Consider the following 25,245-nt stretch of genomic DNA (forward strand, 5'->3'; position numbering starts at 1 on the left):
GCATTAACTAAAACTACCATTTTTAAAAAATGATTCAATCTACAACTTGGGAAGGAAAAATAAAAAAGACTGTAATTCATTTTGCTTGTGTTAAGAAATAGGGGTCATTTTAAAATTTTCTTTTGGTTTATTTCAAAACTGACCTTTTTTTCTGAATCTTTCCTATGTTCCATGGATTTATTAGCTGATGATCTCAGTGCCAATGAACAGCTCATAGGTCCTCATGCATCTGGTGTTAACTCTATACTACCGAAGGAACATGGAAGTCAGTTCTTCTATCTGCCAATCATAAAGCATAGTGATGATGAGGTAATTGACTGCCTAACATTCTTTGATGTGGCTTTGGATTGGTATGTGATGCTATGCAGTCTTTTAACCATGTGGAATGGAATTTAGAATTAGGGATGAAACATTCAGTTCAGTGAATTTAAATTCTGTTCCCTTGCTCATTTGCATTTACTCTGGGGTCGCTGCATTACAAATGGTTTGTTCCCTGTGTCCAAGGTACTATCAAACTCTGCATACCCTTTGATCCAGCTATACTACTATTAGGTCCCAAAGAGACCATAAAAAAGGGAAAAGAACCCACATGTACAAAAATAGTTATAGCAGCCCTTTTTTTGGTGGCAAAGAGTTGAAAATTGAGGGGATGACCATCAAATGGAAAATGGCTGAACAAATTGTGGCATATGAATTAATGGAATATTATTGTGCTATAAGAAATGATAAACAGGACACTTTCAGAAAATCTGGAAAGACTTAGGTGAATTAATGCTGAGTGAAGTGAGCAGAACCATAAAAACATTATACACAGTAACTGTAATATTGTGCCATGATCAACTGTGATAGACTTAGCAGTGCGATGTTTCAGGACAATTCCAAGGGACTCATGATGGAAAATGCTACTGATATCTAGAGAACTATGGAATCTGAATGAAGTTTGAAGCATACTATTTTCACTTTTTTGTTTTTGTTTGTTTTTTGCTTTTCTTCTTTCTCCTGGTCTATTTACCTTTTGTTCCGAGTCTTCTTTCACAACATGTCAAATGTAGAGATATATTTAACGTGATTGTACATGTAGTTTAAAAATGATTTGTTTCTTGTTTTCATCTTTCTATCCTTCTATCCTTTTGTTTCTTCTCTCAGGTGTCTGCTACTGCCTCTTGGGATTCTTCTGTCCATGATTCAGTGCACTTAAACAGGGTTACCCCACAAAATGAAAGGATTTATTTGATAGTAAAAACCACAGTCCAGCTCAGTCATCCTGCTGCTATGGAGTTAGTATTACGTAAACGGATTGCAGCCAATGTTTACAACAAACAGGTAATGTGGGGCCCATTTCTGCCATTATGCATGTAACCTTAAAGTTTTTCATTTGTTAGAGCTACAAAATAATTGACTATATTTTTAATGCTGAAGGCAGTTTTTCTGATATACAAAATCAGTCAATAAGCATATATTAAGCACTTAGTATATGTGATGACTTGGATAGCCCCTATTTTCCAACAAATTTCAATCTAACCTGTGGTACAATGTTTACAATGTGGTTTTTTTTTAAAAATGAATTACAAGATCATTTGGAAAGTGGGGTATTGGTTGATGCAGAAAGAATTCATGTAGAAGGTGACACTGAATTGAGAACAGAAAGGTAGGGCACATTCCAGGCATTTACCTAGATATCTTCTTGGTCTACACCCACATTACCTCTCACTTAGATGTTTGTAATAACCTATGTATTTAAGAAATTATGCCTTTAAAACTTGCAAGATAGGGGCAGCTAGATGGTACAGTGGATAGAGCACCAGCCCTGAAGTCAGGAGGACCTGAGTTCAAATTTGACTTCAGATACTTAACACTTCCTAGCTGTGTGACTCTGGGCAAGTCACTTAACCCTAATTGTCTTAGAAAAAAAAATCTTGCAAGATATTTGAATTTGAAATTTTGTATGGAATTTAATTATACTTTCTCTCCCCACCAGAGCTTTACACAGAGTTTGAAGAGGAGAATATCTTTGAAAAATATTTTTTATTCCTGTGGTGTAACCTATGAAATAGTATCCAATATACCAAAGGTAATTCAAATTTAGAAGTTTATTTTTAAAATGTATTATTATTTGATAATCATAAATTTATAACATGCCAATTAACTAAGAACAGACCCAAACGTGTAATAAATTTAAACTAAATAAAAGCAACAAAATTATATTACCATTTAAAAAAAAATCTAACATTTTAACAAGTAAACAAAAACACATTTATTTATTCAATCTGTGGTCTTAAGGGATCTTTGTTGTGATTTGATTTTTTTTTTTTTTTTGGTAGGACTATATCTAATGTGTATATAGTTCTAGGGATCTCATTCTGTGTCTCTAAAAGGGTTTCAGTACTTCTAATCTCTAATGCTTGGATATAAACAATGTTTCCAGTTTTTTACAAATAAAGCAGCTATAAATACTTTAAAAAAAATAGATCATTATATTTCTTCCTTTTCATCAAGATCTCTTTATAATAACTCCTAATAGTAAATTCTCTGGATGAAATCTGGACTTAGCTTTATTTATGATTCTCACTAGATGTTGCCATATGTTCTTGGAAAAAATTTGCATCAGTGCATAACTGTCTCAGCTGTGTAATATAGTACCTGTTTCCCTGCAATTTTAGCATGTCATTTTTTTGTTCTTTTGTCCATTTAGTAGACATATGTTAGGGTTTATCAATATACATTTATTTATTACAAGGGAATTTTAACATCCTTTTATATGATTTTTTTTTTCACAGTTTGTATTTACTTATAAATTTTTCTCTTTTTATCCTTTTGCCATTTCTCCATTAATGCAATATAATGGCTTAATATTTGGCATGTAAAGCATGTATATTTAATTTATAATTACAACTAATGTTACAGAGTAAATATTTGCATGCCTGAAAACTTCTGACTTGCATAAATACAGCTTTGAAATTTAAAATTTGAATTTCTTACTAGTGGGAAGGAAAGACCTCACATTGTAGCAATGTATGAAGTTGGATATATAGATATATGAATTTTTCATTCCTTTGCTCTAGCATCTTTAAAAAAAAAGTCACAATCTCACACACAAAAAATTAAAACTACATAATGAGAAGACTAATTCTATTTCCAATAATTGTTCCACAAATAATCCAGTTAAATGAACAAGACAATAATTAACTGCTGGCAATAGGACTGTCAAAGTTGGATTCTCTTCAGATTTATTTTACTCTCTACTCCTGTTCATTTAATGAAATAGTAACCAAAAAAGGTCAAAATTAAAAGGCTAGCATTACCTTCTTGAACATTTTAGGCAACAGAAGAGATTGAAGACCGAGAAACTTTGGCTCTCATGGCAGCAAGGAGCGAAAATGAAGGTACATCGGATGGAGAAACATATATTGAGAAGTACACACGAGGTGTACTGCAGGTGGAGAATATTTTGAGTCTTGAGCGGCTCCGGCAGGCAAGTAGCTGGGCAGTCGATGTAAAAAAGGAAAAAAAAAATTTGAACAGTAAATCCTATTTGTTAATTTAATTTCCAAATCTTACACAGAAGTCTTGGAGGGTAAAGGGTGAGAAAAGATCAATGGATTTTACAATTAAAAAGTCTTTGGCCTTTGGAACACCAGTTCTGGGAGAATAAGTCTAAAAAAGAAATTTCAAAGTTTTAAGAGTAGGTGAATGATAAATAGGGGCATTGAGCTTAGATCACTTTTGTGAGGAGATTTGTCTGAGAAAGGGAGAAAAGAGATGGGATAGTAGCTAGGTAGAGATACAAGGGTGAAGAGAAAAATGGAAATAATTATTAGCATAGGGAAGGAAGTCAGTGGAGAGAGAGAAGTATTTCATGGAGCAAAGTTCTAAAGATAATGGGGAGATAGGAATCAAAGTTAAAGCTGGCAGAGGAGAGAGGATTAGTTTTAACAAGAAGTCTTTTGAGAAAAAAACCTAAGAGGAGAAAATTGATGAATTGATGAATGAATGAGAAATTTTGGAAATGCAGAAAGATAATTGAGGGAATTCCTATCAGCTGGCTTCAATCTCAGTCATAAAAGACTCTGTTATATGCTAAGTATAAGGAGAAGGTATATTCTCAAAGTGTTGGTTGGAGTCTCAAGAAAAGAAAGATTTGTACCATTGTATGAGGAATTAGATTGAAAGTCAATTTGAAGAGTTTCAGTGAGAATCCAGTTGATCGAGTGGAGGTGTTTGTGTGTGTGGGTATGTGGGTGTGTTGCATGTGTTGTATGTGTTACAGTCAGGCATTGAATGTCATGGTAGTAGAAATACAAAGGGATATATGACTTCTTAGGCCCTGGACCATTCCCCCCTTCCCCCCCTCCCAGCACCTTTTTCATTTATGCAATTAGACTTAAAAAATTTGTCCTGTAGTTACGCCCTTGTTATGGCCTCTTTCTACACAAGAATGGTCCTACTTCCCTGTCTGACAGGGCCTAAGCCACAATCTCCAAGCTGTAAATATTAAATTAACTCCTCTCTCCCTGCCCTCTCTTTGAAGTAAAGATAACAACAGCTACAAGACTAATTGCACTCTTGCTTCTGTATTTTTCTTGCTAAAAAAACCTTATATAAATGGTTTGCCTCAGTTGCTCTAGACTGAATCTTTGGAAGTATATTCCCATTTCAGTCAGCTAGCTTAAACTCTTCACCCTAAAGATTAAAAACAATCTCTTCTCACCTCAGTTTCTCTGGTATTACAGACTGGATGCAACCTTCACTCTTATAAAAACCTTCTGTCTTATTTTTTTTTTTTAGCTTTTTTAAAATTAATTTTTATTATAGCTTTTTATTTACTAGATATATGCATAGATAATTTTTTAGCATTGACAGTTGCAAAACCTTTTGTTCCAATTTTTTCCCTCCTTTCCCACACCCCCTCCCCCAGATGGCAGGTAGACCAATATATGTCTAACTGTGTTATTAACAATGTTTTAAAAATGAATCAGTTTTATTTCTTCTTTCTTCTTATTCTGACAAATATACCAGTGATGATGTAGATCTCAACCAGAAGAAGGGAATGTATAGATCAAGGGTACTCAAACTACGGCCTGCAGGCCAGCTGAGGTTTATCCCCCTCACCCAGGGCTATGAAGTTTCTTTATTTAAAAGCCCACAAAACAAAGTTTTTGTTTTTACTATAATCAGGCCCCTCAACGGTCTGAGGGACAGTGAACTGGCCCCCTATTTAAAAAGTTTGAGGACCCCTGGTATAGACAATAAGCCCACATATAACTTGGATAAAAAAGACCTGAACAGCTAAATAACCTTTAACTTAATGTTCTTGGTTATCACATGTGAGACTATGGTAGTAATCATTTCTCACCTAAAAATGTTCTTACCAACAATCCATAGGATTTAGTCTCTAATTATAGTATGATGACTTAGTGCCTAAAAATTTACATTTACTTTTAGTTGAGAGGTAGCATGGTATAGTAAATAGAAGCCTGACTTTGGAACCAAAAAGACCTGGGTTCAAAATCTACCTATCATACACTGACTGGATGACTGATGAGTGTGTCAAATGACTAACTGGTCAAATTACTTAATCTCCTAGTGCCCCAAATAGCTCTCCAAGTTTCTAAATTACAGAGAAATTTTCATTTGAATTGGTAAGGGATCCTTGCTTATCTGAGGGTTCCTTATATTACTGAAATCATATTCTCAATTACTGTTGTTTTTATCCTTTCACTCATCCAGCCAGTCATTTAAAAAATACTTAAGTACCAACTGTTTGCAAGGCAGTATCATTGTCAGCTATAAGATTAATTATGGATCTTTAGTTAAAATCAGACATTTTTTTCTGAATATATAGAATCATATCAAGGTAAGAACTTAAGGGTTTATCTGGCCTGATCTCTCTTTGTCATTCAGTCATGCGAATCTACTGTTTTTAAAAGCTCCTAGAAAAGTATCCTCCTTTAATAATCCATTCCATTCTGACTTTATAGAAGCATCTTTTTCTCAATAGTATTTTATTTTTCCAAATATAGGTAAAGATAGTTTTCTATATTCATTTTTGTGAAACTTTCTATTCCAAATTTTTCTCCCTTCCTCCTTTACTTCTCCTCTTCCCAGGAAAGCAAGTGATCTGATATATAGGTTAGACATGTACAATCTTTTCAAAACATCTTTCTATATTTGTCATGTTGTACAATAGGAAAAAATAAGAAAAAAAAAACAACAAAAAAGTGAAAATACTCTGCTTCAATCCACATTCATTCTCCATATTTCTCTCTCTGGATGCAGATGACTCTTTCCATTTCAAGTCTATTGGAATTGTATAGAAGAATCTTTTTGGTGGAGGGTGTGAACTTATGATTTCATTGTGGCAAGGAACTCCCAGAAAAGAAATTCTCTTTACCAAAGCCATAAATACTCTACAAATTTTAGGTAGCAGAGAATTGCCTACATCACTAAGACTTGCCCAGAACTCGACAGTCAAGAAAAAGACAGGCAGAGAGAGAGTGGGAGTGGGGAGGAGGGCTTGAATTCAGGTCTCCTTGATGTTGACACTGACAATCATGCCTCTCATATTATAATTTTTTAAAAGCAATGAGCAACTATCTATTGATACTTCTATTCATATTAGTGTCAGTACTATTTCAGGCACTTTGGTGGAATCTAGAAAGGTAGAGCTTGTCCTTTATTCATAAGGAGTTTGTAGTCTAGTTGAGAAAAAAGTTATGAGAAACTATAATAAATAAAATATATAATAAATAATAAAATAGTTATAAGATCTGTCTCACCTACTCTGGTTGTTATGAGGAAAGTATTGTAAATAAAAGTTGTTATTAAAAATGTAGGCCTAGAATCTAGTTGAGAAATCAAGCCTGATGATAAAGAGTCATCCATAAAAGAGTAATATTTGAAGCTCTGGAAGTAAATGAGTTTAATGAAGGATTGATTGTAGAAACAGAAGATAAGAGTAAGGACATGAGTCTTGAGGGAGGAAAAAACTTCCATTCAGAAACTAACTCAGGACTTTCTGTCAAAATCTAATTTCTTCCCTTTTACATGTAATAGGGAACATAGAAATCCAGGACAGTTTTTCTTCACTTTTTTTCCCTGATAAGGTATAAAATAATTTACAGTATAAATCCTTATGAGTTTACCTGGATGTTATATTCACAGGCTGTCACTGTCAAAGAAGCACTTTCCACCAAAGCCCGCCATATCCGGAGGAGTCTCAGTACACCAAATGTTCATAATGTAAGCTACAGCCTCCCATTTTACTTGTTATCAGTTGACCTTTTTTAGAACAGAGGACCAGGGGCAGAGTTAGGCAAAGTAGAAAGAGAACATATTTCCCCAGGTGACAAGCATGTGAATTTTCTAACATATCTATGTTATGCAGTTTGTGTTAATGCAAGTTAGACTTGTATAACCCAAACTGCCCTTAAAAATTGAGATTTTTTAAAAATTCATTTTTTTCTTCTTAATATCTTCTTTTGAAATTATCATAGAATATAAGCACAAAGTTTGGTTTGAGATACAAGGGAAAAAAGATCTGATTGTTGGCCTCCCCACCCTGTGCCTTTCCTGTTCAGTCACCTTTTACCCTCTGAGCTCTTCACTAGGGAAGTGGAAGAAAGTTGAAAGGGGATCCAATTACATGGACCTATCTGCTGGAACTACTGACCTTTGCTTCTTCTGCCAGGACTGGCTGGCTGCAGCCACTGATAGTGAAGCATTGGTCTCCTACTCCTCAGTTATACAGCCCAGAGCCTCTCTGTTCCTTAGTCCAATCCCAAGTAAATCCCTTCCTCCATCTCTTTCTACCTCACCCACCTTCTTCAAACCCCTCTGGCCTGCAGAGCCCTGCAGCAGCCTGCTTTTGCCTGCCTGAAGAGAGTCATGGGAGGGAGAGACTCTTGCAGAGCAGTCTCTGAGCAGAATTGAACTTTCCCCATTCCTGCGACGCCCCCATTTCAAATCTGATAGGGAAATTTCTGTTTTGCTTATTTGCTTGTTTTTTAATAAGTAATTACATAAAACCTCATATCCTTTTAGGTATCGTCTAGTAGACAAGATCTTTCTGGCTGTGACGAAGATGATAAGGTGAAGATAACTCTTAAGAGTGTGTTTAATAATAAAATTAGCAAACTTCTCTATACTCTGTACCAGGCCCTGGGCCAGGTTCTGGAGATTATTAAGATACATATAGAAGGTGAAAAAAGAGCTGAGAAAGAAACTAGGATCTAAGGGAATTCTGAAAGAGTATATGTGTTACCTGCCCGTGGGGAGGCAGGGGAGATAGCTAGGACAGAGGGTTGGAGACAGGAGATGAAGTACCATGTATGGAGTATAGGAAGAAGGCCCGTTTGGTTAGACCATAACATGTGTAAAAGGAGTGGTGCACAGTAAGATTGGAGAGGGAGGTTGGGCCATGTTGTGAAGCACTTTAAATGCAGAAGGGTTTATATTTATCCTTCAGGAAATAGGGAACCATTGGAATTTATTGATCAGAAGACTGAAATAGTCAGACCTGTACTTTAGAAAAACAGCTTTGCCAATAAGAAAACAAAGTCTAGTCTGGCTTAAAGTATAAGGAAGGAGGACTCAGAGTCAGGTTAGGAATCACTTGATTCTCAACTATGAAAATAGGACAATTATAAGTCAATCAATTAATCTCTTATTTCCTTAAATTTAATTTAATTTAATTTAAATCCTTAGATTTTTTTTTTTTTCTGTTTTCTGGCTGGAAATCCTCAGAATAAAATTCTATAAATTAAATTGATAGTATAATGCACTCACAAGAACAATGTTGTATTACAGCTAAATGATTTTGTGAATATGAACAAAAGTATATTATAGCTGTTAAAGGAAAATGGAAATTATTTGAAAATAGATCAAAGCCATTTAATTACTAGTGATTTTTAAAAATTAATGACAAATCTAAAAAGACCATTCATTTATTAAGCACATTTTTTTGAGCATCTTCCAGAAACAAAGCATTTAGATACCACTAAACTTAACATAAATGATTTAGGGACCCTGTCCTTAAAGAAGTTATAATCTAAGCCTTTTTATAAGTAGCCATTTTCAAATTTCCTGAAAGTCAGATAAAGCTAAGTAAGTTTATTTGATAAAGGCAACTCTTTTTACTTCGTTACTAACACCATGATATCAGTTTGAACTAGTAAATCTTTAATCTCTTCCCTTTTTTTGATCTGACTAACTCCTGCTTTCTTCATAGGGTTGGTCTGAAAGTCATTTAGATATGTCAGACTGTAGTTCCAGTTACCAAGATGTGTCTTGTTATGGTACATTACCCAGGGATTCTCCTCGAAGGATTAAAGAAAGTACTGGTGAGATTATCTGAGTTATTTATTTACTGCTGCTTTTGAAAAACATGGAGAGAGTTTTTTTTTCTTGATTATGCACAAGTATTATGGGATAAAGAATGTGAAATGAATTTTTAAAATCTTATTTGATTTTTTTATACTGAATATGTGATATTTAAATAATTAAAAACTTGAATTTGTAAAGCATTTTACTTTTTATCACTAATAAGGTAACAGGTTGTAAATCACAAAATGAAACTCATATCAACACTTTTATAACTACTCTCACCTTCAAAAGGATGAAAATGTACCCCTACAGAGAATATTCTGAAAGGAAGTCCTAAAAAGCCCTTCCAAAAGCATCATTGGATTAAGCATAATAAAAAAAAGAAGCAGCAGCAGAAAATATTTCCAGTATCATTTCTTTTCAAGAATTATTATGGTATTTTGAACAGGAAAAAAAATCTCATAAACTTCTCCCAAAAAAGTCCTAATATGCAACCTTACAAAAGTATTACTTTAAAATAAACTTGTATTTGAGGTAGCCAAGTGGTGCAGCGCATAGAAAGCTGGACGTGGGCTCAGAAAAACCTGAGTTCAAGCCCTGTCCAAGACACTTTCTAACTGCATGATTTTGATCAAATCATTTAAAAAGTCTATACCTCAGTTTCAGTATCTATATAATGAAGATAATAGCACCTACCATGCAAGGTTGTTGTGAGAATCAAATGAAATAATCTGCAGACCTTAAACAGCTATTCTGTTAGTTCTTTATACTAGCTCCAATACTGTGGAATTGGGAAGGAGAATCCTCAAATGTAAGGAAGGCATGATAAAGTGGGTGAGGAAAAAAAAAAAAAACAAAATTAGAAGTGAAAACTATTCTTCCTTATTTGTTTCCAGTAGTGGGATCCGAGGGCAAGAATTAACTCATTTTTATTCATTTGATCATTCAAGTATTTATGGACTACTTTCTATGTGTATAACAATAGGGAGACAAAAAAAAAAAAAAAAAAAAAAAAAACCAAACAGCAGCAGCAACAACAAAATCAACAGGTAAAATATGGCCCATAATTTCTTGGTACTTGTAATCTAACTTGAGACCGTGGGCTTGTGCAAGAACAGTTAAATAAAAGTATAAACCAATATATGAATTGTCAATATGAGTAATAGAAATAATCAGCATTATAAAAGGACAGAGAACAGAAAGATCTCTGTGGACAGATAGAAAAAGGTAAGAATTGAATCACACCCTGAAGACTTATGGAAGTATTGGTTTGTCACTTACTTCAAGCAATCCTTGGTAAGAACAGAACGTGATTGCACAGATTACTTGTATGCTTAGCTAGATGTATCTTCATTCTCATCCAATTATTAGTAAATTCATTTCTTAGTTAACCAGAAGTCTTTCTTAACATATAATATATTCACACTAACTTCTTGAAAGTATATTGATAAAATAGTGCCATTACAGAGGAAGGGGAACCCACAAAATCTCAGTATTCTGAACTTTTTGTAGAAGTCTGCCTGAGATTAATTAATTAATTATCTAGGTCCTGCATTTCTACTTATAGAAGGAGAAATCCAAATGGCAGGGTTTTTCTCATGTAGTTAGAAATCTCTCTTATCTAAATCTTTTCTACTTACCATTTATAGTAATCCAGAAATAAAATTCCACAATGAAATGTAACAATTACAAACTTCAACTTGGAAGTTTTTACCAGTCATCATTATAGAAATGTTAATGGTAGGACAGTGTACCCTTAAAGCTTTCCTGGAAAACTAAAGTCAGATCCAGTTTGCAAAGCAAAGATTTCCTCTCCATACTAAAAAGAGAACACTTCCTTTGGTTAATCACTCCCCTTTGGGAATTCTTGTTTCAAAATGGACATAGATGAGTAAAGGGATAGTTAATTGAACTATTAAAGAATATCCTTTCCCTTAACTTGGTCAGTAGGCAATCATTTCTGAGCAGGATCCATGTTTCTAAAAAGGGGGTGGGGTGGGATGGGGAGTATTTAATATGTCTCCACAGTTGTCATTATCTCATATATTCTGCTTTTCTCCTAGGTTGCACTTCAGAGAATCCTCATGTCTTAACAGTCAGTCCCTTTAAAGCATTCTCTCCTCAACCACCAAAGTTTTTCAAACCTCTCATGCCCGTAAAGGAAGAACATAAGAAAAAGACACCCCTGGAATCCAGACCACTTCTCAGCCAAGAGGTAAATGTTTTACTTTTTCTTCATTGACCCTTGCTATTTAAAGAGTAGTTGGTAATTTGTACTAATCAACAAATAGTTCTGAATGTGTGCACGTCAATGGAATAGCACCTCACTAATCCTATTCTGTAACATAGCTGAGATCTTGGTGGCAGTTTTTGATTGGTTAGTTTGAGGGTTTGGTTTGTTTTTTTAGCTTTTTTTGAAGGGGAAAGTATTTGGGAAACAATATTTGGGGGTGGTAACCTTTTTCATTAATTCTATTATAAAATATCATTTCAAATGAGACAGGTCCTTTGGACATTGTTTGAATCATGAAAGCATTTTTTAAGATTTTGGCATAATTGCACTTAGATTAATGCTAAAAATTCCATTTGAAGGTTTTGTGAAACTTCATCCATGTCTCAACCCAGAACATTGCTAATCAGCTGCTGCGCAACTCATTTTTAATGAAAACTTCAGCATTGCTTTTCTAATTTGCATGATTTAATATGTATTCCACCCATTGGTGTCTTCTGTGTGTGATGTATTTGTGTGTCTTAACCTTTGCAGAGCATGCCTTCACCTCAGGTACATAACGCTGGCTGTGTTGTACCCTCAGGAAGTAATGGCAGCAACCTGCCAGTAGAAAACAATAGAATACGTGAGGAGAAGATTGTAAGTTCTGGATCAGTTTCTGTCATAATGCCTGGTGGTGGGTTTAAGGCCCTTTCACGGGCAATTATGCAAGTGCAATAGAAAAAATATATTTGCTTTGAGTGTTTTTTTAATTTTGAATATTGAAATATTCTTTTGCATGAATATAAATATGAGCTATCATTTTCTTTTGTTGTTGCTCTGAGTATTAGGCAGAGAGAAAAAGCCTTATTTTAAATGATTCTGGATTTTAATTCATAAAACAAACACCACAAATTAACTAATGTTGAAATCTTTCTAATGTGTCTGTACATATTGCTCAGATTCTGAAGTTAATCTTCATAGAAGAGTTGAGCTCAATTGGAGTAAGTAATTCTGCATTTAGCTGGGAGTATGTTTGAATGCTTTTTGTTTTGCCTGACGCTCTTGCCAGAATTGTTTTGCAGTTCGTAGCTGTACTGTAATTCATCCCTACCATCATTCATTCCCATTATTTTCATCTTCATAATGCAAGTGACTTTTTTAAAATTTGCTGTTAGAATATATTTTGTACCTCTTAGTAGCCAGTGTGCTTTCAGGGAAGGTTTAACCACAGATGATTCGAACATAATCTTAAAAATCTCATGCCCCAGAAACTTGTTTTGCAAATTCTTCCCCTGGGGGAAACTTTTAAATATCCAACAGGGCCTGGAATTTTCCTGCAGGTATGCAACCAGGAAAGGGTTAGTTTTATCTTGTGATAAAGACCAAGGGGGTTGCTTTCCAGATTCTGAGTAAAGTTTAACCAGCTCTGGTGGAGCTTGGCTCTGTGGTGTTTACATTTGCATATTTTTATGTTGTGTGTAGCCAGAAATAATGAAGAAATTAATTTCTTCAACTCCACTACACATATTAGTTCCTCAGCTTAATTGAAATAGTTTAACAATTCAAGCTGCTCATGCATGTTGTGTGAAAACTAACTGATACTTTATGCAGACATGCATCCCATTGTCCCTTTGCACTCCAGAAAGATCTCCAGAGGTGATCTTTCCAGCCCTACATTTTGTTCCAGGGAAACCCAGACTCTTCTCCCTCCCCCAGCTGTCACATGACTTTTCTAGTGCAGAGAAGTGCTCAGAGCTCTTAGCCTTAATTCTTTTTCCTTATCTACCAAATCTGTTAGCTCTCTGGTATGTCCCTTAAAAATGACTCCTCCCCAGGATAGGAGCAGGAGCCAAAAGGCTGACAGACTAATTTTTGTCCCTTCACTTCCTCTGGTTCCAAGATGGATTTAATCTGTCTATTTATTTATGTGGCACCTATCACCATGGCACGCACTAAATTTAAACCAATTTTAAAAATAAATATTGGCTGAAATGATAGTGAGTCATTAAAAGACCCTGCCATGTGCTCCTTTATAAGCATTTGTTTACAGGTTTTACCTGAATGTTTATTTTTGTGTTTTCAAAATTTGATTTTCTTCCTTATTATTTTCTTTATTCCCTTTTTAATATTGTGATAAAATAAAGGAAACCATGGTAGGGCCTCCAGTTATCAAATTATAAGAAATTTAGTAGTGTTAAAAGACCTCAGTACAGAAAACCAAAGCAATATTTTTCTCTATGTATAATTTTTAATCATCATGGGATTGTAATGCTGGAGAAACTGAGGCAGGAGAGAGATTAGAGAGTTTTTAATATTTTATTAATGGGAGAGTAAGATTGACTGGACAGGACTCTCGTCTCAGATTATCCAGTCAGACAGAGATAAGTATACTGGGACCAAGGAATCCATATTGGTCCCAGGGCTGGAGGACCCAAAGAATCCAGCGTTCAGCATACAGCTGCCAGACACCATTCTCCAGCAATGAATGGAGGAACCCCAACTTCTTAAATACCTTTTTGGAGACAAAGAAGAGAAAGGGAGGGAAAGTTTTTATCAGGGAGGGGAAGCCATAAAACCCTTAAAAATCCAGAGACAAAGAAGTAAAGATATCGGGGGTTATCTTGGAATATTCTAAAGGAATATTGTAAATCCTTGAGGACACAAAACAGTCAGGAATCTACTCTCTTATCTTGCTAATTTATAAGAGATTGAGACAGAACAGTTAAGGAAACTGAGACAGGGAAAGTCAGGACAGTTAAAGAGAACTGTGGCATAACAGGATCATAGATTCAGATCTGGAAAAGACATTAGAAATTATGTAGTTGAGCCCTTCATAATATGAATAAATTCATATTTTAGTAGTAATATTTTTATTATTGGAATCTAGAAGCATCCTTTAGTAAAAAAGGTCTATTAATCTATTTATTCAAAAAGCATTTTTAAATGTATAGATTATGTACAAGGTGCTATTAGGCATATAAAGTTTAAAATTACAGTTCTTACTTCAAAGAGTTTACATTCTACTACTAATGTATATTTATACATTATCATACACATATCATTACATATCATATCCCAGGTACAAAGAGGTAGGACATAAGAACAAAAGATATATGTATTCACAGAATAATGTAAGGAAATCTGAAGAGAGAATAATGGAAAGATCTATAAAGATTTCCCAGAAGAGATGATACCAAGCCTTGGAAGAAGAGAAGCATATTGAAAGGCAGAAATTTGGGGTAGAGGGAAGAGTGCTTTGTAGGCAGCAAATTCTGCATACAGAATTTGGGCAGTTTTCTGCTATCCAGAGGTTGTATTATATATGGTTGTATCATGTAGTTTTTCAGTCTGACAATTCTTATATCTGTACTCAAAGATTTTTCACTAAGTTTTCAATGAAGACACAATGGTAGCAAAATAATAATATCTGCATAATGTTTGAAATGGAAAAATTATCATCACTCTGCATATCCAAGCTTCCTGTCTATCTCTGATATTTTGAAGTGGATATGAATCTACATTTTCTTCTATTTCTTCTCTCTTCCCCAAACCCAATCTAATGATTAGGTACTGAAAACTCTTGTTAGAGATATAAAACTTCATTACTTCAGACATGCATGACATCACTAATGTAAGTTCTCCCTTTGTATACAAAGACAAATTAAACATTTTAGATAAACTCTTGCTAGAGAGAGTAAACAGCAGGCATATACTATCCTCTCTGTCCTGAGAAATGAATCCAGAGGCATAACTATCTAGGAACTGTGGCCAATTCCTTCTGTGGAGAGTGCAAGGGGAACCATAACAAGTAGGGAGAAGGAGTAGAAAAACCCGAGAGAAAAGCAAGAGAAAGTTAGTCATGCATAGCCAAGCATCAGTGATCATCCTGTAGAAAGTAAGTGAGAATCAGAATTGGAGATGAGAGAGGGGACATTGAGAGTGTGAGAGTTGTGTGTGTATGTGTGTGTTGGCTGTGTAAAAACATCACAATCCAAAGAGATGAACTATCAGGCGTGATCACAGCAGGACTGGAAGGAACCTTGTATGCAGATTTAGTTTGAGATGATCCAAAGATACTCTGTGATTCACTCAGCAGGAGGGGCATGCTTCCTTTGTTTCTAGCCTCAGAAACTAGCTTCCTTTTTTCATCTGGCAGAGTTTCAGCTGTGGACAGCTCCTCATTTACTATCGTGCTTCCTGTATTGACAAACAGCTGAGTTCATAAGGTGGTGAATGGCTGAGGAGTGTACAGTGTTGTTAATAGGATTAGTAAGAAATTATTTCAGTTATTTTATTACCCACCTTAAGTTAATAGAAGGGAAGATTTGAGAGGATAAGTGAGTTCAATTTTGGACATAATGAGTTCAAGATATCTATGAGACATCAGTTCATCAATTCAAGATATCCAAGACATTTGGAAATATAAAACTAGAAATCAGGAACAAGATTAGGACTGGATAAAGAGATTTGAAAATAGTCTGTTTAAATATGATAATTGAATTCATAGGAGCTGATGAGATCACCAAATGAAATTGTATACAAAAGGAGAAGAGGACCCTGGGTAGATCATTGGAGGATACTCATATTTCATGAGAAAGGGCAAAGAGGGAAAGGAAGAGAAGAAAATAAGTATTTATATAGTACCTAATATATGGCAGAAACTGTTCTAAGAGCTTTTTACAAATATGATCTCATTAGACTGATAATGGGCAAGACCTGGATGAAGGTCTAAATAGAAGGCAAAGTAGAAGTTTTAGAAAATATGAAATACCTTTCTCAATGTTGAGGAGGGACTATCTCCAGTAAGAAAATATTCATTACTCTCAGTACTCACCCATAAGTTTGGTTTCTTTTAGTATCAAGGAGTAACTTTTTATTTATTGATTAAAGCAGTGAATCTGAGCCTAAGGGATTGTCAACAGTATAACTAAATTAAAGTGAAAGGAAAATCAACCTGAAGACCCTAAATTAAGATCACTTAAATTTTCAATGCTTCAAGCATCTCTCTAATACCTACTCTTTCTCTACTTGTATTAATAGAGGTTGTTTCCAATATCAAGAAAATAGCAGGTCCTGACTAAACAAGAAAATCCAACCAGATGTAAACATTTAAAATTAATTTTGTTTGTTGACAAGAAAATTTGCAAAATCTATAAAATGTGTGGCAGAATTATCTGGTGGCTCTTCTTCCTTTCTTATCTTTGTCACATACAAAACCAATCTAACACATACACACACACAAAACCTACAACTATTCGTATTTGATTGTACTATTTTAGAAATCAGAGACAGTCCTAAGGCAAGATGGAAATAAAATCCTGGTTGTATATTACTGGATCTTGTCCAAAGCAATTGCTGCCTATAGTTGTTAAACAGGATGTGGATATTAGTCCTTTCAAATTCAGATTCACATAGCTGGAAAGTGTTAGAAAATGAATTTGAACTCAAGCCTTCGGTTTCCTGGCCTAGTACTCTATTCACTGTGCCTCTTAAGCTATATAGGCAACTGCCTAGATGACTGTACAAAAGGCTGTCAAATGAATAGTAAATGTAAAGTGAAAAAGAAAACTGTTCTTGGAAGAAAGCATATTATGAGATAGAAGAAAGAATAAATGCTATGATAGTTATCAAATAGAATTTATGTTTACTTCTGAATAGCCATCTTCAGTTTAAAAAGTATGTTGCATATGCTAATTTTTTTTCATTAGTTGATAAATGCAAATTTCATGCAGTGTTGGGAACTAGACTCTGAAAAGCGTGTTGCATTTTCATTCTTCAAATAATTATCCCCATAATTTGACTAACTAGTTTTTCTGAAAAACAAATGACAGAAAAATTGCATTGATAAATTAATCTGATTGATCTACAACTTTTAGGGAATCTTTGAAAATTTTACTTCTTCCTCCTAGCCTCCCACCAAAAGTATGAGCACAATTTACCTCTTAAAAGAGTAATTTATTTCAAAAAGTTGTAGCAGTAGCAGCACAAAAAGTCAGAGGTTTTTTTTTTAATTCAGAAATAGGAGAAAGGATTTTTTGAAATGTTGCATATTTTACATATATGCACACACATGCAATAAATCTCTATATGCTAAACATATTCTTAACACATATAACTACAGGTTTATTATTATTATTATAGCTTTTTATTTACAAGATATATGCATGGGTAATTTTTCAGCACTGACAATCGCAAAGCCTTTTGTTCCAATTTTTCCCCTCTTTCCCCATACCCTCTCTCCCAAATGGCAGGTTGACCAATACATGTTAAATATGTTAAAGTAGAAGTTAAATACAATATACGTATACATGATCCATACAGTTATTTTGCTGTACAAAAAGAATCGGACTTTGAAATAGTATAACTACACATTTAATAGTTTTAAAAATAATTTCATATATGTAGAGCACTTTGCAAATCTATCTCATTATCCACAAAAAAAAGATTCAATCAGCTTAAGAGAAGATTTTTTTCTATGGAGAGGATACTTGGGTACAAGAAAATCCCTCTTCATGCACTACACTATTTGAGTTGCTTTGATTTTCTTGTACTTGCAGTTTATAGAGTAGGCTAAAGAGTAGAAACTCTATTAAAGTAAACACAGTGTTGTTATAGTTGCTAGACCTAGAATCAAGAAGATCTGACAAAATATGATTGCACATATTTACCAGCTGCATAACCCTAGGCAAATGGATTAACCTCTATCTGCCTCCATTTCATTATCTATAAAAAAAATAATAAGGGCACCTACCTTCCAGAATTATTGTGAGGATGAAATAAGATGATATTTGTAAAGCACTAAAACATTTAAGCATTATATAAATGCTAATTATTATAATATTGTCATTATTATTGTTGCTTTTATGGCTGAATAGCAATATACATGTACTTTGCTGTATCATCTTCAATAATTATCTAGTCTATTCTGGCTGCTGACTTACTTGGGATTTTTTCTTTCCACACACAAAATACAATGTTAATTAAACATTATAAAAAGAAGTGTTTTTATTACCTTTGTATTAGACAGCATTTGAAAGACAAAGAGAACTCTTAATGAAATGGTTGTATGCCTATCAGGATGTATCCCATTAGTAACTTCAAGCCCTTATCTTAACATATTCATCTTGAATAAATGCATGAATCAATAAGCATTTCAATCAGTAAACATTTATCAATCATTTACTTTGTATCTAGCACTGTGCTGAGCACATTTATGAAGGATTTGGTTTATAATAGATACCATGCTAAATTAAATACAGGGGATCCTAAGACAAATATAAATAATCCCTGCCTTCAAAGAACTTACATTCCATTGGGGAGAAAACATGTAAATAATTATGTCCAAGATAATGTAGATGGAAGCCAGACATACAAAGGAAGGCTCAAATTTCTGAGGAGAATCAGGAAAGGCCTCTTAGAGAAAGTAGTGCTGGGTATTGAATGGAGCCAGAATTCTAAGAAGTATACATGAGGAGAAAGAACATTCTAGCTATCTGGGGCAGAAACTGGAGATGGAGTGCTAAGTGGTCCAGTATGGTTGGAGGGGGCATAAGAGGACTAGAAGGGAGAAATGTAACAGGTTGTTAAGAGCATTAAATGCCAAAGAAAAAAACTTCATAATTGATCCTGAAGGTAATTTTCAGTCATTAAAAATATTTATGTTGTCTACTTATGTCTAATTAGCCAACTCTAGAGTGAGGGGAGGAGAAGGAAGGAAAAAAAAGAAAAAAAATTTATATGGTAACTTTATTTAAAAGGAATAGCAACAGTTATACTTAAGAGATTTGCAATTTTATGTGCAATCATCTTTTTTATTATACTGTTATGGACATGCTTGTTTTATTCCATAAATTAAAAATAAAATATTTTCATCTATTTAAAAATAATATTAGGAAATGCCCCTCACAAAGCCATTTGTACTGTTTCCTAGGTAGCTACCTACATTGCCCAAAAGGCACAGTAGAGTATTGGGCCTGGAAAAAAAGGCTTGAGTTCAAATCCAGCCTCTGGCATTATTATAGTATTATTATGTGAACCTGAGCAAATGACTTGATCTCTGTATATCTAAATTCCCTAATAAGTGGATCTATATAAATATAAATAGTGTGATTATAAATTATATACATAATAAATAAATTTCATGTAAAATGGGAATAATAATAACACTGACCTCTCATAATTCTAACCAAGATCAAATGAGATATTTACAAAGTGCTTTGCAAAACTCAACTCTATAAATGCTTATTATTCTTATCTTTATTACTGCCTATCCCAAGAATTAGTTTTGCTGACATGAATGAAAAATAAGAAGTCACCATTGGTTTTTCATCAGTATTTCTGAATTTTTTAAATTTTTGTAGGTAACATTTGTCATTGATGCATTCTAACAAGTGGTTTTCCTCCAATATTCTTAAGCAATACTGGTCTTCACATGTTAATATGGCTTTTTTTTCTTTGTAATTTTATTGAAATATTTAAATTTATATTTTCATTAATGGTCACTGACTTTGAGATTATTGGAAGTCTTTAATGGAGACATTTAGAATTTTAATTGTTCATATTTGCCTGTTGGCAACAATATACAGCTAGTTATAGTTCAGTCTAATTGGCATAATGTTTTAAGAAGTTGTTTTTTTCTAATTGGTCCAAATACCATCTAAATATTTCTGATTAAAGGTAACAACTAAAAGAGCCAAATGCTGTTCAGAGTTTCATCTCCTTTTTACTGTCCCAGTATTGTTTTATTGCTTTGCCCTTCCACAAAGCAACTCTAGGTGCTTTTCATACATTTCTTTTATTATTCCCCCTTTCACTTTTTAGTACTATAAGGAAAAAAAAAAAAATAAGGATATGGCCCTCTTCAACTTCCTTCCATTTTTCTGATTACTTGATTTAGAAAGGAAAAGTACTACAAAATGCACTGTTAATAATAGATATATAATTGAAATCCATTCTATGTTCAATTTCATACAAACTGCTAAAACTGAATATAAGGTAAGGTAGTAGTATTTGTAGATTAGAGAAAAAATATAAAATCTAAGTGGGTAGGCAATTTCTATTAAAGGATCTATGGGAGGTAGCTAGATGGTGCAGTGCGTAGAGCACCAGCCCTGAAGTTAGAAGGACCTGAGTTCAAATGTGGTCTCAGACACATAGTACTACTTCTATGACCTTGGGAAAGTTACTTAACCCTAATTACCTCAGCAAAAAAAAAAAAAAAAAAAAAAAAAAGGATTTATGACTGTGGTAATTTTGTAACTTTGTGAATCTCCCATACTTGTGAATTCCAATGAGTAAATGTGTAAATACAAGCATTGCATCAATTACATTGAGTTAACACTAGGATTCTAACATCTCCCTTGAGTTATCACCTTGTTTCAAGTTGAGTTAACACTAGGATTCCAACATATGACAGTGTACCCCAATTTCATAGTACTTGACACCAAATAATAGATGTTACTTTAAAAAATAAGAATAAAAATAAAGAAAATTAAAATATAAATGAATTCATGTACAAATGAAATGTTCTTATCTCAATTCAAGGATTATAAGGAGAAAATGACTAATTTTTGCCTTTTCCCATAGGACTCTGAGGAAGAAGAACATGAACTGGAAACTATTAGCAAAAAGCTAGTAAGCTCACAGCCTTATGTTCCAGTGGAGTTTGCTGACTTCAGTGTTTACAATGCTGGCCTGGAGAACAGGGAGTGGTTTTCTTCTAAAGTTGATTTCTTGAACTCCCGGGTCTTAGAAAAAGAGGTATCGCGTAGCCCTACCACTAGCAGTATTACTAGTGGTTATTTTTCCCACAGTGCCTCTAATGCCACTCTGTCTGACATGACTGTACCGTCTAGTGATAGTACAGATCAACTAGTCAATCAGATGAAGGATTCGGACACCAGTGAGCATTCAGGACCTTCTCTCGTGCAAGATTCCAGACCTCTCTCCAACAAGGAGTCGGCAGAGCCAGATGGAGACTTGGCAAAGGATAAAATAAGCACAGTGATACTCAAAGAAAACAGTGCCTTAGTCAAAGGGAGTCCACTATCCCAAAATACCATTAAGAAAAGTTCCAAAGAAGAGGTCTGTAGAACTGGCTCATGTTCAGGAATAGATCCCTGCTCCAATAAAAACCATCGAACGCCTGTGGGATTTACTACTAGGGAAGTGACCATAGAGCACATGTCAGACATTGTGGAAGACCATTCTTTCACAGAGTTCATGGGTGTCTCAGATGGGAAAGATTTTGATGGGCTGTCAGACCCCCTCTCCTCACCTGTTGGAGATCTTTCAAGTGTGAAGAAGAATCTACCAAGTAAAAGTAACCCCAAGAGTGATGCGGATTGGGTGCAAAATGTTGGCCAAGCAGAGTCTGAGTCAGAGAGTGATCGGCTGTTAAACTCCACAGTCAGTCCTTTGTGTTCAGAGTTAACAAAAGAGGATCCTCACTGTCAAGCAGACCCTGATGCCTCTCACCATGGAGACTTGCTGAGAAAGAATCATTTAGACATTACTGATGAGGAAGATGGTCTTTCTACCGAGCAGGTCTGTATCCTGCCTAGCTGGATGACTGTGGGAGAGCAAGTCTGCTTTGGTAACAAGACTGGAATTGTGAGATACATTGGACCAGTGGATTTTTTAACTGGCACATGGGTTGGTGTTGAATTAAACATTCAAATGGGTAAGAAGTATTCAATAACATAAGGATTTCTACTGCTATTTTCTACTCTGAGATATTCAACATGTAGTAGCATAATATTGAATATTTTAGCTGTCTTACTGGTAGAAGTAACAGATGCCTATAAATTTTGCATGTGGGAAATTAAATTGACCAATTTTGTTTAGTATTCTAATTATTTTTAATTTTGTAAAGAAGTAGAACTTACTATCGTTCCTAATGAAAACAGCTAATTATTTATTTGAAAGGAAAAAAAAAGACCTCTGAATGTCACATTCCACTTGCCAAAAAAAAAAATAGAATTTCAGTTCTTTCTACTTCACTTGCAGCTGCTTTCATCTGCAGTCCCAATAGAAAACTCAAGTCTATTGAAGCTGTCTTGGGATTTAGGGAGGAGTTCAAGAATGTAGAATATTTTTTTAAAGATAAAGGGATTTCTTTTTCTGGTACCAAAATACTGTCATTTCATTTGACAGTGAAGGGAGTTATTTTTACCTAAACGGGAAGCAACTAGAACTTGAAGAAGTTAGTAGGAAAGGCATTCATGAAGATTACTTGCAATTTTTTTTTTTACCTGTTCAATATTTGAACTAGGAAAGAAGAGTGTGGAACAGAAAACCATAGAAACAAGGTTGATTATGGACAGAACTGAGAACCAATCAAAATTAATCTGAGAGCCATCACTGCATCTTGGAAAGAACAATCTTCCTTTAGTTAGGACACCTGAATTTGGGTCCTAATCAAACCTTGAATATTTCACCTTGAAAAAGCACTAACTTTCATGATCCTTAGTTTCTTCATCTGTAAATGAATCCTCTATAAATCTTAAAGTGCTAAATAGGTGTGAACTATTATTATCTTCTTTACTACTTCATCCCTCTTCATGTCTGAATCCATAGACTAGGTACCTGGTACCCTCATATTGCTTCTTGGCTACCCAGTGTCTTTATTTTATTTTTACACATTTTCTGCATAGTTTCCTGGGCTCTTTACTTCAAGGTTTTTTCCAGATTTGTCTCCTCCTTTAAAACTGAAATACATCCTATTTTCCATTCTTTTGCCAAGTGATTGGTTAATTAATTTGATAGGATAATTCTTTTCAATAAATATCTATTGAATATGATGGCACAATGGATAGAGCATTAGCCCTGAAATTAGGAGGACCTGAGTTCAATCCAGCCTCAGACACTTAATACTTCTTAGCTGTGTGACCCCGGGAAAGTCACTTAACCCCAATTGCCTCAGCCAAAAAAAAAAAAAAAAGTATTGGTTATAAGAGAGTGTTATACTGTAGGTTCTTTAGGGTTACAAAAATAAGCAAGACATAGCCCCTTATTTTGAAGAATTTTTAATTTAATAGAAAAGCTAAGATAAGTACACAAATAACTATAATACAAATTTGAAACTGATCAATGCCTCAAAAGCATTATGGGAATTCAGAAGAAGAAAAGATCATATTAAACTGAAGGAATCTAGAAATAGTTTGTAGAAGAAGTGGAATTTGTGTGTGGTCTTTAAGGACAGATAGGGTTTCAACAAAGAAAGGTGTAGGAACATAGCATTCCAGATAGAAAAAATAGCAGAAGCAAAGGGGCATAAGAAAATATAGGATGTATTCAGAGGATAGTGAAGAAACCAGTTTGGAATATAGAATAGAAAGGTAGTAATAAGAGATGAAACTGGAAAGACAAGTTGGGATCATATTATTACATGAAGCTTTCAATGCCATGCTACGAAATTTGGATGTTGTTCTCTAGAGGGAACCACTGATAATTTTTACCAGGGGAGCAAAGTGATTCAAAATTAATTCATGCGAAGATATTAATGGCTGATGATTAATGTGCTACCCTTTCCCCAACCAAAAAAAAAAAATCATCATATTAAAGCATTCATTCAGTGTTTTATTTCTGGTTTCTTCTTTCTTGTTTATCCATACAAGACTGTAAGCCCTTGAGAATAGGGATTATGTCTTAATTCTTTATTTCCTGAGCATACTAGGCAGCCAATATATGTTTGTTGAATAAATGAGGCCAGCCCTAGGTGTAGGATTCCAAAGTAATGAAGCCTTGTAATAAGACAAGGAAAAGTGAATTTCTTCCCTTTCTACCTGAAATAAGAAATGGAATCACTCTCACTATCTTCTTATAAACTTAAAATCCATAGAAGCAAATAATCGTAGTGTTCAAAAGGATCTTAAGAGTTCATTTAGTTCATATTCCTACTTGAAGCAAAACATCTGTATGAGACAGTTGAAAGAATTCTGAATTTGTGGTCAGTGTGAATTAAATCCTGGCTCTACCATTTGCTATCTCTGTAACCTTGGGCAAATCATTTAATTTCTGGGCCTCAAATGCTCTTTTGTAAAATGATATAGATTATACGACGTCTAAAGGTCTTTCCAGCCCTAAAGATCTATGATCCTACCATCTTGATTTATGAATCTTTAGTGTACACCAAAAGGAATCATCTAGTCTCTGCTTTAATATCTCTAGATATCTCTAATATCTCTAGAGAGAGAGAAACTCATCATCTCATGCTAAATGTCAAATTGTTAGGGAGTTCTTCATTTTTCTCCATTGAGAGCCATTGTTGTTCAACATGTTGAGAGCGCAGAAAGACTAAGTTCAAAGTTGATGATTTTTGTTTAAACAGTTGATCTCTTTTTGTGTTTTATATATATATATATATATATATATATATATATATATATATATATATATATATATATGTATACATACATTTATTTATTTTATGGTTAATGGGTTACCAAAAATTTGCCTTCTTAATATTTTGACTCATTGGTATTACTCCCTTCTGGGACTAAGTAGGATCAACTTAATGCTTCTTTAATTCAAAAAATATTAATAAAGCACCACAAATATTTATTAAGGAGTACAAAAACAAAATATGAAAAAGAAACCCAGATCTTGAAGAACATTCCAGGCAAGGGAAATGAGCCTGTGAAAAGGAACAAAGAGAAAAGATACAATTTTATACAGAGAACAATTAGCATGCCAGACTGAACAGAATATGT

At 34.2% G+C, this 25,245-nt stretch overlaps 1 protein-coding gene across 3 annotated transcripts in view; it reads left to right on the forward strand.

The window, feature by feature from the left end:
• KIF13A (kinesin family member 13A) overlaps window positions 1-25,245 on the forward strand; it is a 255,185-nt gene that overhangs the window by 226,555 nt on the left and 3,385 nt on the right. For 2 of the 3 annotated variants that reach the window (XM_051970638.1, XM_051970639.1), the window contains 10 exons: window positions 185-309; window positions 1,147-1,323; window positions 1,979-2,071; window positions 3,320-3,472; window positions 7,162-7,239; window positions 8,041-8,088; window positions 9,227-9,338; window positions 11,385-11,536; window positions 12,086-12,190; window positions 21,119-22,214. In XM_051970638.1, the coding sequence (XP_051826598.1) occupies window positions 185-309; window positions 1,147-1,323; window positions 1,979-2,071; window positions 3,320-3,472; window positions 7,162-7,239; window positions 8,041-8,088; window positions 9,227-9,338; window positions 11,385-11,536; window positions 12,086-12,190; window positions 21,119-22,214 (2,139 nt within the window). The remainder of the gene's footprint in view (window positions 1-184; window positions 310-1,146; window positions 1,324-1,978; window positions 2,072-3,319; window positions 3,473-7,161; window positions 7,240-8,040; window positions 8,089-9,226; window positions 9,339-11,384; window positions 11,537-12,085; window positions 12,191-21,118; window positions 22,215-25,245) is intronic. The other variant, XM_051970640.1, reaches the window with a different exon arrangement.

This window comes from Antechinus flavipes, chromosome 1 (genome assembly GCF_016432865.1).
Source record: "Antechinus flavipes isolate AdamAnt ecotype Samford, QLD, Australia chromosome 1, AdamAnt_v2, whole genome shotgun sequence".
In the NCBI taxonomy this organism is placed as follows: Eukaryota; Metazoa; Chordata; class Mammalia; order Dasyuromorphia; family Dasyuridae; genus Antechinus; species Antechinus flavipes.